This window comes from Tiliqua scincoides, chromosome 6 (genome assembly GCF_035046505.1).
Source record: "Tiliqua scincoides isolate rTilSci1 chromosome 6, rTilSci1.hap2, whole genome shotgun sequence".
Lineage (NCBI taxonomy): Eukaryota > Metazoa > Chordata > Lepidosauria > Squamata > Scincidae > Tiliqua > Tiliqua scincoides.
In genome coordinates, this window is record NC_089826.1 from 1,680,585 (window position 1) to 1,704,438 (window position 23,854).

The window sequence follows — 23,854 nt, forward strand, 5'->3', positions numbered from 1 at the left end:
CAACAAGGTTGCTGCAGATAGGAAATGAGTGTGCTGGGGAGCAGGCGAGGCTGGAACTCTTCTCCCTGGTCTGCAGGTTAACCACCTGCAGGAAAATAGTTTCAATCGCGAGAGTCCCACCATACGAAATGGCACCCCTGGCACAAACTGACCAACGCGTTGGAAAGAAGACCAGGTGAGAGAGTCCATTGGCTGGGGATAGCAGAAAGGAACACAGGTGTAAGCTGGTGCATCTGTGTGCCCCCCCCTGTAGTTAGTGCAAGCAGTCTAGGGAAACCCCCCTCATCCTTTATGCCATTTGCCAAGTCGTACCTGCTGACATGCATGTGATCATCCATTCGGGCACTGTTGACTTGTGGAACTCTGGTCCTGATCTGTGACCGCGTGGGTCATAGAGAAGGTAGGGATATTCATTTCTGAGGCATCTGGCGGGCTGATGCGAGATGCAGGAAGCTGGACTAGATGGGCACTGGGCCTGATCTTGCAGGTCTCTTCTTATGTTCTTAAATTCACTCGGTTGTTTTTGTGTGAATACATGTCTTCATTGTAAAAGGGAACTGTGTGTGCTGTTGTGTGTGCAATGAACATAAGAGACGGATAACTGTACACACCCACATATAGATCAACAGTCGTGAATCCTGTACTTGGAGCAGGCATGCGCTGAATGCAATGTGTGAATAGGGTGAATGTCGGTGATAGGTTGTGAATTGCGAAACAGGTGGGGTTGGATTTCCAGCACGCAGGCAGAGAGCTCATGAGGGTCACCCTTCGGGGTACAGACAGGTCACCTGAAAGTGCCACAACAGGCTCCTGTGGATGGTGCACACTGGCAGCGAAATGACCCCAGGTACATCAGGCTGTAGCCCAGAAGGATCTTTCAGGCCCACGTGTGGAGGCAGCCACATCACCACATCAAGCCAGACGTGTCTGTACTTGTCATTTAATTTCCGTGACAGGAACACACTCACACGCACAAGCACACGCACAGGCACACATGATCACATTGACATTTGGTAAGCAGTCTTTGCAATTCCACCCGCAAAAGAGAAGCCCCTGGTGGAGAAACTTCAGTGTGAGGGGAGAATGAGCAGTTGTGGGGGAAGGGGGCTGGTGGGGGGCAGGGCGTTTGTTTGACACACTGTTTCTTTAATTGTTGTCCTCCTCCTTGTTCAAGGACTTGGCTTCTTGCTGGGGGTGGCGCTGTCTTTCCTCTCCAGCCGTGTGTAAGGCTCAAAGGCAGAGGTGCCCAGTCCGTAGCCACTTGGCAAGTCATGCAGGCTCCCCAGCAGTGGGCTGCTGAAACACAGCGGGGTGGCAGGCAGCCGGGGAGAGGCAGAGGAGGCCAGAGAGGGCACCTGCAAGCCAAAGCCCCCTGTCCCGGGAGGGCTGCCCCCACCGCTGAGCCCCGGCGAGGTGTTCCCTGATGGGGCCATGGAGGAGCCATTTCCAGAGGAAGAGGAGCCCATGGGGTTGGCGCTTGGGGAGAGCAACGCGGGAGGGGCGGCTGGGACCGACAAGAGTCTCCCTTGCTCCAAGAGTCTCAGGATGTTGCAAGTGGCGAAAGACTCCGAGGTGGACGTGGAGCGTTTCTCAGAGTCCCTGCTCTGGTCCTTCTTCTGCTTGGTGCGGCGATTCTGGAACCAGACTTTGACCTGCAGGGAGCGAAGAGAGAAGGGAGGGTCACAATAGGCACCACCCTGGTAGTGGGATGTGGGGGGGGGGGGGACAAGAGCCCAGATGGGCCAATTGAGGTCACTCTCCTGCTTCCCACAGTTGGCCAAGAGAGACAATAGCATTTCACTGCATGGATTCCCTCTTGGAGGTCAGAGGCTTCACTTGGCTAGCAGAATCAGTGACAGACCTCCTCCTCCTCCTCCTCTGTGTATCTCTCTAATTCCATCTAGAAGCAATCTAACCCTGAAGGTTCCACCACACCTTGAGGCAGAGACACTGACATAAGAACATAAGAACAGCCCCGCTGGATCAGGCCAAAGGCCCATCTAGCCCAGCTTCCTGTATCTCACAGCGGCCCACCAAATGCCCCAGGCAGCACACCAGATAACAAGAGACCTGCAAGGCTTCCTGGGAATTGTAGTTAAGAACATAAGAACAGCCCCACTGGATCAGGCCATAGGCCCATCTAGTCCAGCTTCCTGTATCTCACAGAGGCCCACCAAATGCTCCAGGGAGCACACCAGATAACAAGAGACCTGCAAGGTCTCCTGGGAATTGTAGTTAAGAACATAAGAAGAGCCCCACTGGGTCAGGCCAAAGGCCCATCTAGTCCAGCTTCCTGTATCTCACAGCGGCCCACCAAATGCCCCAGGGAGCTCACCAGATAACAAGAGACCTGCAAGGCTTCCTGGGAATTGTAGTTAAGAACATCAGAACAGTCCCACTGGATCAGGCCAAAAGCCCATCTAGCCCAGCTTCCTGTATCTCACAGCGGCCCACCAAATGCCCCAGGGGACAAGCACCTGGTGTGTGCTACCTGTGAATGCAATCGGTGTTACAGTCTCGTAGAACTGGGAGTGCTGTCAGTGCTCAGCAGTTCAGCACTGGCTGAGGGCCTGTCCCCATCAGAGCACCACCCAGCCAGGCCAAACCCTGGGCCCCCATAGAGTCCTGGCTCCATCAGGAAGACTGTGCCAGTGGCGTAGCTAGAGGGGGTGCAAAGCACTAAGCACCTCTCCGCAGTGTGCAAGTGGTCCCTCCCTTCCCCTTCAGAGCCATTTCAGGCAGGGGGAGCAAAATGGAGGCAGTTGCCTTGCCAATGTGCTTCATCCTGCATTCGCCTCCATTTTGCTTGTATGGAGCTGTATGGCTCCGTTTTGCTCTCCCTGCCAGGAAGGAAGGGGCCACTTGCCCATCCTGCTGGGGCTACCTGACAGGCTGAGTGCTCTGCCCCCCCTCCAGCTACACCACCGGAGATACATGTAGTGCCCAAGAATGCATTGGACATAATGTGTTGTCTGGCCCCGAGAACAAAAGGCGACTCACAAAAGGGGAATCTTGTTCTTTGTGCAGAGAACCTGGAACTCTGCAGGCTTCTTGGGAATCTAGGGTAGACCCTGTACTTCCAGCATGGAGAGAGTGGCAGCGTCTTTGTTGGCCTGAGATTTGTAATACTATAAATAGGATTTGATGACACCAATCTATGTGGGTCAGTGAGAGCTAAAGAGGATTGTAAGAGACTCCTGAAAGGGTGTGTGATGTCAGAGAAGAATTGACGACCCAATGGCAGCTGGGACTGGAGGTAGGCAGGTGCAAAGCACATGCTCTGAAGACTCAACCTACATTCAAAATGAACTGGGTCACTCTTAGGGGGAAAAAATCACAACAACAACTTGAGTGTCAGAGAGAGAGAGGCTACGTAGAGGCTCTCTGGTGTCCTGCCTTAACAGCCAAGCTCAGAAGGCCTCTGGCTGAGACAGGTCACGTGAGAGTCCTGGCAGAAACACAGTAGAGAACTGCATGAGTGGCTGAGTCTGTAGGATCTCCTTAGAGATCTGGTCGGGACTTGGACTAGTAATGGGAGACAGTCCTTGCATGGGCCGTACTTCTTACAGTTTTATTTACTGGGAGCCTATTTATATACTCAATTCTATTCTATATTCTAGATCAATTCTATATTCTATATTCTATATTCTAGAATATTCTATATTCTAGATCAATTCTATTCTATATTCTAGATCAATTTGGATAGAGACAAGGTGAGGAAGATCAACTATTGAAAAGAGTAATATGAACAGTGAAAGAAGGGGACATCTGGGCACGTGTTTAAAACCACTTTGCAAGAACGACAGTAATAATTAAAAGTGATCCATAATTATGCTATGTTTCTAATGTATGCAGTATTGTACATGAAAATGACACATTTATTAATAATACTTTTTGAGTTTTCAGAGGACTTCACATGTATTCTCTTGATGAAATTCTTTCAACAAACCTGTAAGGAAAAGTTAGCATTATTGTCCACATATTGCAGATGGGGAAGACTGAGGCCAAGAGAGAGTGGCTTGCCTAAGGCCACCTGGTGAGCTCATTACAGAGGCAAAATTCAGAGCAGGGAAGTCCTGATTGGCAGGCCAGCTTCTCAGCCGCTGCACTACACCAGCTCTCTATGCTAATTATAATTTATTTGATAAATATATTTATTATTACAAGGTTATATTTCATTGGAGTAGTAACTTAAACACTGGTACTAAAGAGGATCAGAGAAGCAAGAAAGGTGATTGCCTCACTGGTGGCCTATTTAAAACCCCAAACAGCTTGGGACCTGAGGACACTCAGGGCTTATCTGCCCCAGTTTGTTGCTCCCCAGGTGCTTAATTTTTTAAGTATGTGGCACTTCAGAAATTGGGGAAAAAAGAAAAAGCAGCACATGCTTGAGACCAGGGGGACAGACGAGACTGCTTCAGGGGAATAATGGAATTATCAAGTGTGTTCTGGTGTGGAGGATGTTTGCACTCATCGGTGGCATAGCTTGGAGGGGTGCAAAACACATTCCCTGTGCAAGAATGTAGCCGCACTGATTTAGCTGGTGCAAGTCTGAATGGACCTGGGTCAGGGGACTGGGGCTGTGAAAGGGGATAGGGTATTGGAGACACTGCTGCTGCGGACACTACCACCTTCCTGCCCTTGATCTGCCCTCCTCCCCATCCCATCTTTGCCCCACTCCTCCCCCCTGTTCTTTGCCCTCCCCATTTTCCTTCCATCCCCTGCATTGACTTACTAGCACAGGCGAGCTTCTTCTGGCCACTACCATGTGAACCCAGCCACTCACCGCTTGTAGCGTGGCCAGGCCACACTGAATGGCATGTCACATTTTGTGACAGCTGTAAAAAGGGTCTTATGCCATTGACACACTTGTTGTGGCCACATGTGACCATTTTTGGGTTGGGCCATAAGGTATTACTTCCTCCCTCACAACACCAGAACCCAGGGTCATCCAATGAAACTGACTGCAGGAGATTCAGGGCAGGCTATTTATTGATTTTAAAGCATTTATTCCCCACCTTGCCTGCCACAGAAGCAACTTGAGGTGGCTTACAGAGCAAATTTTAAAAAAGCAGCACTGTCTTCTCAGCATGAAGGCACTCGGCCCATTGCAAGAAGCCCAACTGAGGGGCCATCACCAGGACAAGACTCAACCTGCTGCCTTCACCAAAAGGAGAACAAAGAGCCAGATTTTGACTCGTCTCCTGAAAGTCAAAAGAAAGAACTTCTTCATACAATGCAGAACTCAGAGCCCAATCCTATCCAATGTTCCAGTGCTGTTGCAGCCGTGCCAATGGGGGGAGCATTGCATCCTGTGGCGGGGAGGCAGTCACAGAGGCCTCCATACAGTATGGGAACATTTGTTCCCTTGCCTTGGGGCTGCAGTGTGGCTACAGCAGAGCTGGAAAATCGGATAGGATTGGACCCTAAGTGATGGACTCACTGCCACAAAACATGGTGCAGGCCACTTAAGCTCAGTGGTATGGCAAAGGCGTCAAGAGAATTCCACAAAGGGCAGGATGAGGCTCATCAATGGCATTGAGATCAAGATGGCACCTTCTTCAGAGCAAGTGACTGAATATTAGTTTCTCAAGCAGAACAGTGGGAGAAGCTCTGCATGCAGCTTTCCTGGAGGCATCAGGTTGGACCATGTAGGAAGCAGGAGGTTCAATTTGATTAGCCCCCCCGGACCCCATCAAAGCTTGATCTAGCAGGACTCTTTGAATGTTCTTTTGAGCTGCCATGTGGCCTGCGTGTGTCTTCAGTCCTGAACTCACTGCATGCTCAAGTACCCCTTTGCTCTTGGCTAGCTCTTTATTACATCTTCCTGTAATAGTTCCACCCACCTCTGCCTTTGGCCAAGCAGGGAAGAGCTCTCTATTATTTACTCAGTGACCTGCACTGCCCTGCCCACAAACTTTGTTTCCGAACTTCATCAGCAATGTTTGTCTCCAAGCATTGTCTGCTGGATTGGATCATGGATGCCACTGATTGAGGGCAACCATGGTGGGAGGGGGCAACACTGAGAGCCCCCACAGTCCTTGCTTGAGATGGGCTCTGGGGAGATATGCATTCAGATTTCAACTCACAAACCAAACCTCTGTGTCATCACTAAAGAACATACGTCAGACCTGCTTCTTTTCCCAGCCTGTCAGGCAGTAGCAAAGTGACAGGCCCCCCATCAAAGCAGGAAAGATAGTCCTTTCCCATCAGCAGGAACCCTTTAAAAACTTTTTTCCCCAGCCAATCCAAGTAAGGGTGATTCCCACCCCTCTTCTGAATTTGGCACTGTAGCCTCATGAAGACAGGGACTTGTTACCTGATACTTTACAAAGCACCATAAATGTTGACGATGCTGCATAAGTAAACAACAGCAGAAATCATAAAACCCAGAGCTTTTGCACCATTTCATTCACTGAGAGGAGAGATACCAGTCCCTGGGGGCTGGAAGAGGGTCCCAGCAGAACAGCTTTGAATTGCCTCTAATGGGCTTCCACCAGGAGGATGTAGCATAACTTTGGAGTTGCCTTGCCATGGCTTTTGGATCTTTTCGGTGGCTCTCCATGTGCCCTCAGTGCTCTTCTGTTCTGAGGATGGGGGGGGGGCTTCCAAGAAATCATCCACAGAAGCTGCCAATGGGTGTGATGGGACATACAGAAAAAGGCCGTTCTGGGCTGTTTAGGGCTTTGCAGGGTTCAGGGGAAGCAGCACACTGAACGAACGCCAAATATCAGAACCTCTTTGCTGAATCAGGTCAGAGCTCAGCGTGTCTGGACTTTTGTATCCAGAAGTGTCCAGAGAAGTGCCCCTGGGACCCTCAACACTGTTGCTGCTCCATAGTGGCTGCATGCCTGGCTAGATGGTCTCTGCCACAGACTTCTGGGTTGATGTTCCAACAAACAACTATGACTGACCGACCTCTTCTCTGCGAATCCGTCTAATTCTTTCTTAAAATGATCTGGACCGGTGACTATCTGCCCCGCTGCCAGCCAACATTGAAACACTGGTAATGTGCTCCACCAGCACTTGTTAGAGTCCAACTTACCAGATGGCAGCATGAAAAAAACTGGCAGCATGCAAGGAAATGTTATCGTTGAAGCCCTAATAACAAAGCTAGAGAGTCTATTCCTTCCTGAGCACTCCCAGCAACTGTCTGGTGGATCTTTTCTGGAAAGATTCCAAGGAGGGAGATTTCACAACCCTGCTAGATAGCAGGAACATGAAGTGGTTGGGTAGAGTCCTTCGACAAGCGCCACTGCCATGGGAGGATTGCAAGCACTGACAACCCATGTGCGAGATATACTTTTTCACTTTTAAAATGCAACAATAGGGTTAGGGATAAGAGGCTTACGATCTAGAACAGGGGTGTCCAAAGTTTTTGGCAGGAGGGCCACATCATCTCTCTGACACTGTGTCGGGGGCAGGGGAAAAAAAAGAATTAATTTACATTTAAAATTTGAATAAATTTACATAAGTCTACATAAATGAATATATGAAAGATGAACTTATATGAATGAATGAAGGTCTTGCAATAGCTCAAGGCTTATAAAAGGCCTTGCACAAAGCAAGCCTGGCCTATACTTTGCTGCCACTGCTGCATCACAGATGTGAAAGAGCAAGCAATGGAGGGAGCTCTCATCCCACAGCCCTCACGCTGAGAGAAGTTGCGTTGGGCCACTGCGGGCTTTAACAAATCTCCGGAGGGCCAGAGGCTCATTGGAGACTGGGGGCTCCCTGAGGGCTGCATTGAGAGGCCTCAAGGGCCGCAAGTGGCCCCCGGGCCGGGGTTTGGGCGCCCCTGATCTATAACATGGGTTTTGTTGCCCAGTTACAGTTTGGTTCTTCCCCAGTTAGAGTGGGATGCAAATGACCAGAATGCAAACAAAAAAGCCAGACGCGAGTGTCCAGGCTACCAATGACCAGGACACATTTGACCAGGCAGAATTGTCCAGGACACAATACCCTAGTACTAGTGGAAAAGAATTCCTCACTTTTAAAGAGACCCTTCCTGAGAGATCCCCAGTTTGGCTACTCTCCAGCTAGCTTGCTGTGTCTGTCTGAATGAAGGCCAAATCCTGTGTCATTTTGGCTGTAAATGCTAATAAGTCACCTATATAAAACAAGAGGACCTTTGTATTTGCTGCTCATTGTGAGAATTTCTTGGATTATCCTCCTCTTGCCCTTCAGAAGCCCTGACTCTGGCTTCCTATCTCGACTTCAGCTCCATTCTTGTCTTTGCCTGTGACCACCTGCCTGTCCCTCCCAGCACTTGCCTCTGAGTGCCTGAGAGTCAGCTGAAGAGACTTACTGGCCCTGGGGTGGACTACACACCACCTACTCATGGTGCAAATGAAAGGGAACAAGAATCCCCCTGCATACCGCCCAGAGAGAGTGAGACTCTTCATCACCAAGGCTCGCCTCTTCTTACCTGCGTCTCAGAGAGGTTGAGTTGTCTGGCCAGCTCCGTCCTTTCCCTGCCCACAACATATTGGCAGCGCTGAAACTCCAGCTCCAGCCGGTAGAGCTGCTCCGCAGTGAAAGAGGTTCGGGTCCTCTTCGGTCGGTCCAGGTCCAGCCCTTTGGGAAGGACAATCTCCCGGATGGTCCCTTTGGCATCTAGGGGTAACCACAAAGAAAGAGACATGAGGGGGCATTCCAGCACCTTACTCTGGGGAAAGAGCACGCTCCCTCTCCACATCAGGCCTGAGGTTTTGTTGTGCCTTTTGAAAGCTCTCTGCCTTCCCAATTACGTAGAGGACCACCACCAGAAATTTTGCTGCCTCCTCCACTGCAGTTGAGGTTGAGGCCCAAGTTGCAATGCCACAAAAATGAGCCAGCTGCTCTTGGATCCAATTCCAGCAGTGAAGGAGCCATGCTAGACTGTTGCAGCAGAAGAAAGCAGCTGGGAATCCAGCAGCACCTTGGAGAGTAGCACATTTAGTGGAGCACCAGTTGGTGTAAACCAAGCTCTCCTTCACCAAATGCATGCACTTCTTCTTCTTGGTTACTTTTCTGTCCCAGCCTGCTTCCAAGGAGCTCAGGACAGCAACACAAGGTTCCCTCCCCACTCCAGTATCCTCACAACAAGAGTAGGTTAGACTGAGATATAGTGACTGGCCTGAAGCCACCCAGTGAGTTTCAAAGCGAAGTGAGGATCTGAACCTGATCTCCTGGCTCCTAGCCTGACACCATGTTGGCTCTCAGGAAATGAGCTGCAGCACCAACCACTTCATACACTGCTCTTCTCATTGTGGTTTGCCAGATACGCAAGCTATGGGCCAACCTGGTGATGGTCTGAGACAAGCACATTGTGGGTGACAGAGGTGGGGCACTTTTGACCATTTCTCCTTCTCTCCCAGCAATAGTCCTCCTCTGTATTTTAAGGAGCATATCCTAGACTTCATGACTGGAAGCCAGTAGGTTTTGTTTTTTTTAAACTATATTATAGATCGTTTAAGTTGAAAGGGACCTTGCAGCTCATCTACTCCAAACCCATGTTCAATGACAGTGACGGTGTCAGTATCCTTGACAGGTGGTTGTTCCAGACCCTTCTTGAAAACCACCAGCAAGGTAGAGCCCACAGTTCCACAAGGCAACTCTCATGGTTAGGAAATTCTTCCTCATTTCTAACATAAATTTTGGTGACCTACTGGAAGGAAGCAGAAAGCCACAAAGAACCATCTCAAGTGTGGGTTTGCTCATCAAGTATTGGCCATCAAGCCAGCAGTTTCACTCCCCAGTATTCTAAATTCCATTAGCAATGAGGCAATTTTTGTTTGCATCTTTAGTCAGAAGAGTGCATCTGTTCATACACAAAGTACTCCTCTTTTACAGTACAAGCACTGGAAGCCTGCAGGGCTGCTAAACAGGCATGACTGTACCCCAGTTCCTATCAGACAACAGTGTCAGAGAGTGAACATTTTCTCCGTTGTGGTCAGTTTTTCACAAAGAGGGCCATTTCACACCAACACTCTCCCTCGTCATGCAAACATGCCCTGGGAAAATCAGAGGGGACTGGCTTTTCCAGATCAAAAGATTTAGGCCCCAGCCAGTGTTAGAGACAACCTGTTCGGATCTGAGCAGGAGCAGAGATACTGTGCTTGTAAGAAGAGGGGCCTGGCAAAGAGACACCTAGTGGCTAAGCTAACTCAGTGCACAAAGTATACAACATCCTGAAAATTCCTGTAGCACAAAATATGACGTGCTGCAAAGCTTTTTCCACAATGGGCTCTAAGAACCATTTGCAGGTTTCCTGGCACTCAGTTAAACATTTGTGACTGTGTTCACCTCTACAAACATGTCCATGCAGAAGAGCCAGTTTTAACATGCAACATCCCGTCCCTTGATCACGTGTTGGTGATCATTAGAGCTGCTGTACTCCTGCAGAATGATAGCAGATTGTTGTTGGAAAGGAATCAGCCCATTTAAAAACTGTGCGGGGAGCTAATGCCTGATGAAGCAGCTTTGTCTGCATTCCAAAGGAGTTGTCATGTTGCAGCAACAACTTCTGTTCTGAGGACGCTTTGACAGCCGACAAATACATGCACTGCAGGAAACCTGTTACAATCCAAGTCAAAGGATGGGGACTGAGAACTACATGTAGCTGATTGACCAGAGTAGCGAGAGACAGCATTCTCCAGCACTCACAGTGGACCCCCCCCCCCCAAAGTCTAAAAAGAAATCCAGAGTCTATTGAAACATGGCTGTTTCCCAAATTTGAACCCCGGAGATAACATTCTTATGTTCTTATGTTCTTAACATAGAATCTCACAGTACAATCCTGTCCAAGTCTGCTCAGATAGGACCAACCCTGTTGGGATGAATGGAAGCTACTCAAGAGCTCTGTCATGTTCTCATCTCAATGCAGCTTGTGCAGAATAGCTCTTTTCTGCAAAAATAGAAAATAACTGTGGGTCGTCTCCCCAGACATGCCCTCCTAAATCAATTTACTTGGAGCTAAGTCCCAACCACCATGATGGGACTTCCTTCCAACAAGTGCGCAAGATGAACTGCAGCTGGGCTTGCTTCATGCTCCCAGGTGAAAGTCGTATTTCATCAATAAATGAAATAAAGATAAAATGATGTATGGAACATTAAATTTGCATGGAGGTAGATTTCCATGGCAGTCTATCAGAAGAGCAGGCCAACGGATATGTACGTTCAAGCAAAGAGGGAATCAACCGTGATCGTTTCACCACAAGGATTGCATGCAAGTCTCACCCTCTATGTGAAATACCTCAATGTTTCTCAAACTGTGGGGTCGCAAGCCCATTTCAGGTGGGTCTCTGTTCATTTCAATGTGCATTTTATTTTTCAATGACTTGATGTCACCCTGGTATGTGACTACATTTGGGGAATGTGACAGTTCTCCACTTTTAACAGGCTACTGTTAATGTTTTTAGCAATGATAGTCAGTGGGGCTTACTCCAGGTAAGTGTGGACAGGACTGCAGCCTTTGGGATGTTTGGGGAATTTTTTTTAAACAGATCAGCAACTGCTTGGGAGGGTTAGGAGGACTCTTAAGAACATAAGAACAGCCCCACTGGATCAGGCCATAGGCCCATCTAGTCCAGCTTCCTGTATCTCACAGCCGCCCACCAAATGCCCCAGGGAGCACACCAGATAACAAGAGACCTGCAAGGCTTCCTGGGAATTGTAGTTAAGAACAGCCCCACTGGATCAGGCCATAGGCCCATCTAGTCCAGCTTCCTGTATCTCACAGCGGCCCACCAAATGCCCCAGGGAGCACACCAGATAACAAGAGACCTCATCCTGGTGCCCTCCCTTGCATCTGGCATTCTGACATAACCCATTTCTAAAATGGGCTTCTTCTTTATTTTAAAGAAATTTTCAAACATATACTTCTTGTGAATTTTCAATTTACTTAATTAACTGATTTGATTTTGTCATATGGTGATGTTAAAAATTTTCCTGCTTGATGATGTCACTTCCCGTCACTACATCACTTCCAGGTTAATGACATCACTTCCTGTGGGTCCCCATAGATTCTAAAAAATGGGTACTGGTGGGAAAAAGCTTGAGTACCCCTACTCTGTCTGGAATATCATGGAAAAGAGGACCTGCTCATGATTTATGGTGAACGGGTGGATCCAAAAGTATAGCCTGGGAGAAATAGAGAGGGCAGGAAGTGAAGTGCAATGGCTCACGGGGCATTTACTCACAAGGAGGCCTTCTTCAGCCTCCTTGCTGGAGACTCCAGTAGGACTTCCAGGCAGGGCCTGCCTCTGTGTTTCACTCCAAGAGTTCTTATGGTCCCAACAGACCTCTGGGGAAGACCGGCCCGCAAATGAGATGTCCCCATTACTGCCAGGGGGGCCTTCGCCCCGCACCCCATTCCTCATTCCTGCAGGGCTGGTCTGCGGCCCCCATCTTCGCCCCCCCCCGTCTGGATCCCACGGTGGCCTCCGCTCCTCGAGGAGATCCCCTGGATCCGTGGCGCGATTATCATCACGGGGCAGCCTGACCCTCCCGGAGGCCAGTTGGTTCCTCCACCCGCGGCTCTCTCTCGCCCACCTCCGCGGGGCTTCTGCGCAGGAGATGCTCTCTGCAGGAGGGGGGTTTCTTCCTTAGCACAAGTCGGTCCCACGAAAATCGGCTGCGGGTCCAGCGGTGCGCCCCCTCCTCTTCCCTCCCAGGATGGCGCGTGCCTGAGCAGATCTGGCCCCCAGAAGCGGGTGCACGTGTGAACTCGCTACTCACCCCCCAGGCACTGCAGCAGTCTACTTCCCCCCCCTTCTGCTCGGAGCCCTCTTCGCCTTTGGATGGAGGGCAGTTGGCAGAGGATCCCGAGCCGCTTTCGGGAGCGCGGGGGATACCCGGGAGCACAGAGCGGTCAGCCGCGCCCACTAGGACTGACTGCCCGCATCTCCCGACCACAGCCCGGCCGGCTCCCGGGGCTCCCTGCACGTCCCTTTGAGAAGCCAGTGGCCAGAATTGCGCCAAGCACCGGGGGGGGGGGCCGGGGGCGTCGCAAATGGGAAGGTTTGCCGCCAGCAGCCTGTCAAGGCGGTGCGGTGAGCGGGAGGCTGCCCGGCCTCCTCTTACGTGAGAAGGAGAAGCGCTTAGCCCGAGTTCACCGACCCGCGTGTCTCGAAGGCACGTCTGCATGTGCAGAAGCCTTGGAGGAGTCCCAGTGCGGCGACGCGGGACTTCGGTTCCATGTGTTTTGGGGGCCGGAGGGGCAACGGAGCCCGGAGCCGAGGGCAGTCACGCAGGCCGGGTTTCCTCCTGGGTGCCAACGGGGGTCCCGGCGCTCGTGTGAACGGGGCCTTCGCGCTCTGGCCTGCTGGGCTCGCACGGAGGCGTTGGAATAAATCCGCCCCCCGATAGTGGGGTCGAAGGGAAAAGTCCCCCGTCGTTGGGGAGCTTCCCAGCGCGCCCTTCCAGGGGATCCGGGCCGCCCTGCCGCCGGCCTCCTGTGCTCGTTCCGCCCCCGGCTTCGAGGCCTGGGACGTGAGGAGGCGAGAGCGGTTCCCCCGACGCCCGCCTGCCAGGTCCGCCCTCGGCTCCAGGAGATGCGCGTCCCTCGGCGCGGAGCAGGAGAGCGGGGCCTGGCCCGAGGGTGCCGGCAGCAGGGGCTTCCCACGCCCTCTCCGCTCCGGGCCCTTCGCCGGTCCTCCTGCTCGAAGGGACGCGCTCGGGGGAAGAGCCGGAGCGCAGGGTCCGCGGGCCTCCAGGAGGAGCGGGGCTGGACGGGCGCCGTCGAGGAAGCGCTTCTCGGAAGGAGAGGGCCAGGCCGGGCCAGGCGGAGGGGTCCCGAGGCCTGGCCGCGAGGCACGAAGTTTTGCAGGGTTGCCTCCCGCGAGGGTGGCCGCCTGCACGGCGCCTGCCAAACTTCCTGCGCTGCCCCCTCTAGCTACGCCACTGGACCTCTCCACGCCAGCGCCGCATCTTCTCCAGTCCAGGGTCCCCTTGAGTGTGTTTTTGTTTAGACAAAGAGCCCCTTTGGGACCAGCAGCCCCTTGCCCGCCTCTTTGCCTGGAAACCGCTCCAGAACTTTGGGGCTGGATGCTAAAAGTGGCGACTAATAGCAGCAGTGAGGGGTGTGTTTTTGGTGGGATTCTCCTGTAAACTGCTTTGTGAACTTTTTCGTTGAAAAGCGGTATATCAATACTGTTAACAACAACAACAACAACACAGGCCTACAAAATTGAGGGTCAGAAAAGTTTTTCCCAAACTTTATGGTGGTTTGATATGAATTTGGGCATCTGTTTTGCCCTATCACATCTAGTTTTGGAGATATAGTATACTCATTAGTGGAAGCTGCTTGAACCATTCACTAAAGAGGCTATGCTGTGTGTCCAAAACTAGACGTGATAGGGCAAAACAGATGCCATTTTTTGAATCGGCACCCCAAATATACCCAAGAATTGGTGTAACGTTTAAGGAAGCATAATGTGTGTTGGCCTGTGTAGTAGTAGTAGTAGTAATTCCCCAAAATTTCTTGATTAAAACAGCAAATGGTCATGTTCTGTGTTTTCATTCCAAGGGTGCATTTTAATAAATTATGATTATAAATTATAATTGCTTTAAAAATGTACCACTTTGGGTGACACAGCATCAGTAGTTGAAGCCACAGTATTATTTCTAAAGAGAAAATTAATCGATTTCAATTTCTGGAAAATATCTTAAAATACAAAATGCAGTGTTTGTGTTTTTATTCAGATATTTTAACACCAAAAGGAGGTGTTTTGTTTGTTTGCATTTTTAACAAAAAACCCAACAAACTCCTAATAATAGTAATTAAAGTTTGGCAGACATTTATAAAGCGTTAACAAAAGAATCTAACGAAAGGGGCCCGTAAGGAACAAACTGTAAAAAAAAAAAAATGCAACAACAACAACAATTAGATGCATAGCAGAATAAACCACTGCATGGCCACTGCATCAAGAACGCAGCAGACAAGGTGGACAAGGGCTCTTGCTGGAAGTGGCTGCAGCATGGAGGACTAAAGAATCAGAGGGGTTGAGATTTGCTGCACAGGACCAGGCAGTGCATCCAAATGTGATGACGGCAAAAGAGGAAAAGGTCTCAAATGAAGGAAATAATTGAGCACCTTGTGGGGGCAGCAAAACTGCAGAGTACAAAAGCCACAATGAAGTCCCTGCCTGCTCCACTGCAAGAGATACTGAATGACATCAGGAAAGAAAGGCTGAGAGCACAAGCCTGGAAAGGTTGTAGAAAAGGAGCAGGCCCAAGTCTTGCGGGGCTTCAAAATCCAGACAGAGAAAAAGTTGGAGCACCACAGGCCAGACAGAAGAACAAGTGAGGCTTATGACCAGGGCTGGACAGCCATTCAGAGATTCTGACTCGCGCAATGAAAACTTGTGAAAGCATTTTTCATGACTCGTGTGGACTTGAGTCATGTGTATCAAAATTTGGGCACTGACTTGGGACATGGGGGTTTGACCCTAAAAATGAAAAGACTCAAATAGACTCAAGTCAAGACGTGCTTTTGTGTGTGCCTGTGACTGTTTTTTGGTGTGTGCTGACCTTCCTCCACCCTGCTTCCGGGGCTTGACTCGCTTTTCAAAAGGACTCAGATGTGGATCAAAATGATTTGAAAAATGACTCTGGACGAGTCGCGATGGCTGCCATTATGACTAATGTGCAACTCGAGTCAACTCAAGGAGTGGAGGCTTTGGAGTCTTGGTCCTGTGGCTCCAGCACTTCCCTGCTGATTCATATGGCCATTCCTGGCAATGATCTGATTGAGGAGACAATTGGAAAAGATCACAAAATATAATTGAGCTCGAAATTGAAATGTGGCACCTTTGGGGAAAGAAAACACCCACAACCCCTATTGTCATTAGTGCGTTCTTGGGGCAATCCAAGCCTCTTAAGGAATATCTGGCCAAGATAACTGTGGAACAACTGCAGTGGGTAGCAATACCAGGAACAACAAACTTTCTATGGTGACATCTCACCAGTTCTTAAACTCCTGGGTAGAGTTTGGGCAAGTGGGCACCCAAAAAACCCAGTCCAAGCATCTGGTGGGCTGCCACGTGACTGTTCAATAATAATAATAATAATAATAATAATAATAATAATAATAATAATAATAATAATAATAATAATAATATTCTCAGGGTCTGGGCTAGACGCCTAATTGCAGAATATAACCTGCCAGCCGGGCCTGGCTGCGCTAAAAGTCTGGAGTCCTGAGGACAGCAAGGATAAGACTAGTCCTGCTTTCCTAGTGGCGCAATCAGCAGCGACCAGGCCCTGCGCAGCCGCGCAAAGCTTCCCCAGCTAGAAATACTGAGAAGGCGCAGTCCTGAATGTGCCAGGAAAGGGGATCTGGCAGCGAAACAGGTGCAATGGTCGGTCTTGAATTTCCCCCCCCCCCAGAATCTGGGGCTGTCTGGGGTGGGGAGGAAAGTACAGGCGCCCCCTCCGCTCCAGCCTCTCGCCATCATTTCCTGGACCACCGATGTCCACGACGCCCCCTTCCCAACTTCCAATCCACCTCTTAAAAAAATAAAATTAAAATAAAATAAAAACCTCTCAAAAGTTCCTGTTTTGTATTCAGAACGAAATCAAGCGCCCCCCCCCCAAATGCACTGCCTGGAGCTGGCGCAAGAGACGCGCCCTGGATGGTGTCCACACTCTGCGAAGCAAGTGGAGGTATTTTTCCCCCAAACGAAAGGGGGGTCCTGAATTCCGCCCCTCCCCCCCAGGTTTCTTTTTCCGGACCCGAAGCAAATATTTCCCCTGCTAGCGATGAATTAAAAATGAGAAGTTTCCATAGCGATTGCGCACCACGTGGCAGGCAGGAGACGCCTGGAGCTGAGCCCACCTGGGCCCGGGGCTCTCTCTGCCCGCCGAAGGAGACCCCAACTCGGGTCCCGGCTGCACATTCACGCGGTTGGCTGTGGGGGAACTCTCGTTCTGACGTTCTCCAGCAAGTGCATCTCAACGTACGCAAAAGGGCGGCTTCAAAATGCCTCGCGGGGGGCAAATCTCTGCTCCTGCCGCGCTGAAGTGAAGGGGGCTCCTCTAGAACAAGGTGCGCTTTCCCACGAAATCCGCGCCAATATTATTATTATTATTATTATTATTATTATTATTATTATCTTGCATATCACAGCTGCCTGTTCTTTAGTTGGACTTGGCGTTTTTATTCCTACTACTACTACTACTACTACTACTACTACTACTACTACTACTACTACTAGTACTACTACTACTAGTAGTACCAGTAATTATGTACCACTTTCCAACAGTTTTCAACAGCTTTTCAATATTTGGGGAGTGACCTGCTCTCAAGGGAGCTCTGCTCTCCGTTCAGACGCGCCTTTGTCCTGCTTGTTTTGGTTCGGTTCGAATTGACGCGTCCCTCGTCGAGGGGGTTCCCCCGGAGCAGGAACAAAGAGATCCAGCTCGCCATGAAAAGGGGGGGGGGAGAGCATAAAATGCAACCGAGAGAAATTCCAGGCTGGATTTGTTCACCCTCAATTTTTATGCCTAAATATTTGGTATGCTCCATATGGATGTCGCGTAGTGAGAGTCGATCTTTCGGTGGGCTCGCTTGGGGGACGGGGGGACGGACGACCCGAACATCCAGCGTATTATAGGGCCAGCTCTGTCCAGCAAAGCTCAGCAGAGATGGCTTTTTTCTCTGTCATGAGGCTGAGCGGTTTGCTTGCCCGCAGTAGCCCGAGATCGGCCTTTGCACAGAGGCGTTGAGATGTGCGCCTCTCCCCACTTGCGGCCCTTAACCTAACGCTTCTCGTCTGGTTTCCACCTTCTTTCTTCAGCCCCCCCTTGCCCTCCATTTTGTCCCTGCGCCCAGGCCTTCGCTGCAAGATGGAGGCAATCTGATGTCTTCTTGGGAAAAGCCACCCTCCGGGTCCAGCTTTTCCTCCTGCCCTTCTGGAATCCGGATCGAAGAATCCGGCAGGAGGAAACCCGAGCTGGGGGGCTGGATTGTGCAGGGAAGGAGGAAGAGGCTCGTCCCTCCTCGCCACCAGGAGCAGACCGGCCTTCCAGCCATCCTCTGGGCCACCTTCCCTGGAAATCCGGGCTCTGCGAGTTCTTTGCAGGCCCTGCAAGCCCCCTCCCCTTCTGTCGGGCTTTCACTGTCTCAGATGGTGGCTGGTTAGGGCTGAAGGCGGGCTGAAAATCCGTGGAATCCTGAACACCACACTGGGAAAGAAAAGCACCCAAGGGTGCCCGCCCTGGCTCGAATTCCTTCCCCACGCTAGTCCGTGGTCAGGCACCGAAGGCCGCCAACTAGTGAGGAGGTCGCTTGAGCAGGCCCCACTGAAACCAGGAGGCTGCTGATTCCTGCTGGATCAGGCCCACTCACTCGGAATCCGACCCAGTTCAACGAGAGGAAAATTCCCGTTGCAATCGACTTGGCGCCAGGTAGTCGCGTATTTTAAAATGGGCGCATCGTTCCGTTTTCCTCTCGGTTTCAACGATATTTTACTCTGTGATTTTGTTTCGTTGGAGTTACTTACCCAGTCCTGGGCGCTGAGAGGGCGGCCCGGTTGGGGCAGCAAAAAAAATGTTAGATTAATCTCTGTATGTGTGGATGTGGGTGTAAATATGGTACATAAATCCATTCAGTAGCTATGCATTTATTTTTATTCGGTGCATTTTTTTAAGATGCTATTAGTATAAAAAGTTTTCTGTACCAAAAGCATTTTATGGGGGGAATTTTTTTAAGATGCTGTTATTATTAAAACTTTTTACACTAACAGCATCTTAAAAAATGCAGCCCATAAAAATAATTTCTGTTAAATTAAAAAGTGATGTTTGTATAACACTAAAAAATAATTGTTCCGGCTGTGGTGTTTGCATAAAAGAAAATTTGGGAAGACTAATTTCCTTAGACTGTAGTGTGGACTGTGTTGTTATTTTTTTTCCTGCAGAAATAAATCCCCACTCCCTGTTCTTGTGTGTTATGATTGTGTTGACCAGGCCAGAGGATGCACCTGCCGCTTCTAATGGCGAGCAAATATAGGGCACAAGCACGGCGGGTCCCTTTCCTTCTCAACGCGTTCACTCAAGTCAGGGGAGGTCAGAGGGTTCCGCTTTAGATGGTCCTGCCTGCTGTCTTTCCCCTTTTCTGTCCCAATGTAATTTGCAGTTCCAGTGCAGAGCCAATTGCAATGTAAATTCTGTTCCAGTGTAAATGGTAAATGGGACGTCCCAGTCGCCCCTGGAACCAGTCCTGTCTCCAACAGCGTCGGCCTGTGGATCTCTCTATTTGCTCCCAATGGATCTGATCCGGACCTTGCCATGCAATCCACGTTCTTTGGCAAGCAGAGCAGGAGCTGGTCTCGTCTGTGCCCTGCGACCTCAGCCTGACCCCGGCTGCTTCCAGGGTATCTATTCGGTGCGTCCTCCAAACGTCAGCCTTAAACTCAAGTCAAACTCCATTCCCCTGCAAGGCGCGCGCACTGACTGCAAGGCCTCATCTCCTGAAGCCATTCCGGTCCCAAACACCCTCCACCCCCACCCACCCACCCCCCATCTGGCCCCACACAGACACGTTCGTCTGGCCGCGGAAACAAACAACCCAAACAAACCGAGCCACACCTCCCTAGAACTTCCCAGGGCGAAACTGACGAGCTGAACTTGAAACCGCCTGCAGGACCAGAGGCTGGGGACTAAGGGCCCGATTCTGTCCAACTTTCCAGCTCTGATGCAACTTCAAGGTAAGGGAACAAACATGCCCTTTCCTTGATGAGGTCTCCATGACTGCCCCTCCCGCCCCCACAGGTTGCAGCACATGCCCCATTGACACAGCGCTGGAGAGTTGAATAGGATTGGGCCCTAGGGCTGCAATCCTATCCACACTTACCTGGGAGTAAGCCCCATTGACTATGATGGGGCATACTTCTGGGTGGACATGCATAGGATCGGGCCGTAGGTCAGCTTGTGTGAGTGGCCAAAATAAGACGGGGAGGGGCCACAATCAGACAGTGTCAACAGAAGAGGAAGCAGCACTACTTTTGCAAAGAGCCTTCTAGATCTCCGCGGAGAAAGAGAGTGGCTCAGGGAGGAGGAGGAGGAGGAGGAGAACCCCGAAGGAAAGAGTCCTGCTCGGGCCTGGAACAGGGAGACTGCAGCGAGGGGCGGCCTGGCCTGCTGTTCTCTCTGGAGAAGGGAAACAGAAGACGTTTCTGTGCTCCGGAGGAATTACAGGGACCATAGAGGAGGAGGAATCCGTTTGCATCAAAAGATCATTGTGTCGGGGTTAGGCAGGTTACACAACTGGAGATCTCGGCGGAGAAGGCGAGTACGCAATGCGCGCAGACCCCGAGGCCTCCCTGCCAGACTAATCCCGGAGCCAGCCACCTACACAACCGCTTTCCGCCCCGTTTCAGGGCTCCCTTCCGGTGCGAGGCCTCCAGAAGCTCCTGTGGGCACGACTCCCCCAAGATCTCCCACGCGAGCCCCGCCAGTCCCCCCAAGCCCCTGGCTCGAGCAGGCCCGCTGGGTGGGTGGGCTGCTGGCTGCATCCTCTCCCACTGCAATCCTCAGGGCTTCGCTGGGCCTCGATCCTGGCTGCAATGACAGGGAAGCCCAGCTGAGGATTTCTTGACACCCGTCCTTTGCATCCTGCCACTGGGAGGAGCCTTCTTGGGGGGGGGGGGTGAGAAAACGTAAATAGAGAAATGAACACTCAGAATTAAAGTCGACCGCAGAGGAAACCCAACGTTTACGAAGCCCGCGCGGAAAAACAATCAAGCCAGGGCATCGAGGCGGTTCTGCGGCTTGAGGGAGCCTTCGACGCTGGCAGGGGGTTCCTTCCGTGGCAAGAGGGGCACGAGGCTGCTGGGATGGATTCTGTGGCGCCCGCCTTCTCTGCCCACCTAGCCAGGGTCAAAGTCGACTGAGGCGCAGCCGAGACCTTTGCCAGTCAGGGCGGCGAGAGGGGATAAATAGGACAGACCCGCCGCGCAGGGGGCCCGATCTAGAGTCCCAAAGCGGGGAAAACGGAACCCGAGCTCCGGCTCCACTGCCTGGGCGCGGGGACATTCGCTGCTCTGCAGCCCCCGAAGGGGAAGGCGGCGGAATGTCGGGGTCGAGCAACTCGTCTGCCTGCCCCGAGAGCCGCAAGGATCGGGTCGCTCTTTCCCTTCCGTGCCAGTCACGTACGCGAAGCGCCCCTTCTTTGTCCTCCGCCACACCAGGCCAAAAATGCCCCCGACCCCTGCCCCGCCCGCCTCTTGCTTCCCTCACAAATCCAGGGACCCCGCGTGGGGTCGGGGCGAAGAGCTTTGGGGTCTTCAACGCCGGAGAAGCGGCAAGGCCTTCAGCCAAGACGCTGCGCCCGCTCTCTCCCCTCCAGCCGCGATGGAAGGGAGACCTTCTTGGCCCTCGCACCGGCTTGCCAGTGTTGGGTATTTGAAGCGGCTAAAATGGAGGATGGGTGGTGATGGGGGGGGGGGTCTGGGGTCTGCAAGGCAGCAGTAAGGAGGGAGGCCCCTCGCCAGCTTCTAGGCCTGGCCCAGCAGCGCCGGTGTCTCTCTCTCTCTCTCTCTCTCTCTCTCTGGCCTCCCCGGCCACACAAACTGGAAATCGCCCCTGGAGGGGGTCTCCGCGACCCTTTCGGGGTTCTGCAGAACAGGCGGGGCCCGATCCGCAGAGCCACGGGAGAAGCCAGGCCAGACCCCGGCCACGTCCTGCGGCCCGCCTGCGCTTCGTATCGCTGGCCCGGCTTTGCCGCGAGGGGGAGGACGAGGAGGACCCCAAGATTGGGGGGGGCACGGAGGGGGGCACATTTGCGCTCCTGCGGACGGGGAGAAGCCGGGAGGCCGCTCTGGAGCCGGCCGAGGGCCCGAGGGGAGTGGGGAGGCCGGGCGGCCAGGGGATCTCACAGCGAAGCAGACAACAGGAGGAGGAAAAAGGATCGGTCCGAAGAAAGGCTGGACGCCCGCGGGAGAGGAGACCCCCAAGCGGAGCTGGCAGGGCCACATCCCGGGGGAGGGAGGCGGGGGTGACTGTGTGTGGAGGGACAGGGCCCAGGAGGAAGCGGAAAGGCGACCGGGGAGCCAGGTGGCTGGGTGCGTGGAGGCCCTGGTGGTCCTGAGGGCTTCAGCAGAGCCCTCTCCGACAGCGGAGAGGCCAGGCGTGGCCTGCGCCGGAGCCGGGCCCGGCTTCCTTCGCAAGCGGCTCCAGGGGGGCTGACAGCGCGGCACTGCGCTGGCCCGGTTTACTCCGAAGCGAGTCCCCCGCACGCGATGGAACCCGCTCAGGAAAGCGCCCGTCGGAGGGCGGCCTCGCAGGCAGCGAGCCAGGCAGGCAGGGCTGCGGAGCCGAATCCGGCGCCGCGTTCGGTGACCGCAGCGTGCGCGCGCGTGTTTGCGGCACTCGGGCGCGCCTGCACCTCCCCCCACGCCGACCCCCGGCTGGCTCGCAGCAGGCACGCGCCCCGCAGCCAGGACCTGGGCAGGGGGTCGAGCCCCGGCTGCGCTGGCCGAGCTGGGCCCACTCGGGGGCGAGAGGGGGTCCCGGGGGACGCCGCTCCCTGCTGGGGGGGGGGCAACCGCTTTGGACGTGCTGATGCTGCCGTGACGCTGTTTTCCTGCGACACTCTCCGCAGGCAGGGAAGCCACCTGGCATTGCTCGCTCGCTCGCTCACACACGCACGCACGCACGGAGACATCTGCCTGCCGGGTAGGGGAGACGTGGGGGTTCGGTCCCTTCCCACCACCTCCATGGGTTGGAAGCACAACTGCAACCCCTCCCCCATACACACACACACCTCTGTATCGACTGCTTGAATGATTCCGTCGCCCCCTCCCCACCTGGCCAAGGAGGCATCTCATCCCCCCCCCCCCCCCAAAAAAAAACCCTTCCTATCCAGCAGTTCCCAAGTCATCAGTTCCGTCCGGCTGAGCCGAGGGACTCCCCTTCCCCAGCCCCATCTCGGGTTAGCCCTGCAGGAGGGCGGGGGGGGGGGGTCGGAAAACCCGGGAGAAGGCCAGGCAGCGTCTCCGGGAAGGGATAGGACCGAATGCAGGAGGGGCTGGCCGGGCCGGGCCGGGGGTCCTCTCGGAGCAGGAGGCGGCAGGACCGCCCGCCCGCCCGCCAGCCCGGCTGTGCGGAGAGCAGAGCGGGGCAGAGTCGCCGCCCGGCCCGCGGAAGGGGGCTGGAGTCGGGGGAGGGGTCTTTGGGGAGCATTCGGAGCGGGATGGAGAGGAGGCAGAAGGCAGCGGCTTGGAGGCCGGGCACAGAGGGTCCTGGGGGAGAGGCGGAGACGGGGCTGGGGGAGAGATGGAAGCTGTGGGGCAGGAAGGGCCGGGGGGGGGGTCTCCCGCGCTCTTACCTCGCACCAGAATCCGGCGGCAGTAGTCCGCCTCGCCTCCCGCCGACTGAGCGTCCGTCTCCGGGGCGCACTCCTTGGAAGAGCCCGGGCTGGACGCCGAAGTCCCGGCCGCCAGCTCCTTGAGTCCCGCCGCCGCCGCCGCCGCCCCTGCGCGCAGCTTCGCGCTCTCCTTGTCCCGGGCCCGCTCCGGGGGGCCGCCGGGGTCGCCCAGGAGGAGGGCGCGCCTGCCGGCCTCGCTGCCGCCATCGCTCATGCCTGGGGGCGCCCCGGCCGGACGGAACATCCACGGGCTGCCCGCTCCGCCTTCGCCCAGCGCGCCCTCGCCCTCCGCTCCGTGCGCCCCCGGAACGGGGGTCAGCAAGCGGGGAGCGGCCGCGGGGAGCCCAGGGAGGGGGTCCGGGCAGGCGGCATGGCGGGAGGCGAGCCTGCCCCCCTCCGGAGGCGCCCAGACCCTTCCGAGAGCGGGAAGCCGGGGCGCGCGGCTGCTAGACGCTGCCCTTCATTCGGGGCGCGAGGCCGGAGGCAGCCACTCTCCCCGGCGGGCCC

General features: G+C 53.5%; 1 protein-coding gene across 1 annotated transcript; it reads right to left on the reverse strand.

The window, feature by feature from the left end:
• Positions 1 to 941: 941 nt before the first annotated feature.
• VAX2 (ventral anterior homeobox 2) lies at positions 942 to 23,591 on the reverse strand. The gene is made up of 3 exons (XM_066632224.1): positions 23,309 to 23,591; positions 8,429 to 8,616; positions 942 to 1,652 (listed from the first exon to the last, which is right to left on the reverse strand). Exons 1-3 carry the CDS (start codon positions 23,589 to 23,591, stop codon positions 1,170 to 1,172), a joined length of 954 nt encoding a protein of 317 aa, XP_066488321.1. The 3' UTR covers positions 942 to 1,169.
• Between the last annotated feature and the right edge of the window lie 263 nt (positions 23,592 to 23,854).

Excerpts from the sequence above, each read along its gene's own strand:
- VAX2 (XM_066632224.1), bottom strand. The coding sequence starts at position 23,591 with ATGTTCCGTCCGGCCGGGGCGCCCCCAGGCATGAGCGATGGCGGCAGC. Across the intron at positions 8,617-23,308 it reads CCGCCGGATTCTGGTGCGAG|ATGCCAAAGGGACCATCCGG; the intron begins GTAAGAGCGCGG and ends GGTTACCCCTAG. Across the intron at positions 1,653-8,428 it reads TCAACCTCTCTGAGACGCAG|GTCAAAGTCTGGTTCCAGAA; the intron begins GTAAGAAGAGGC and ends CGCTCCCTGCAG.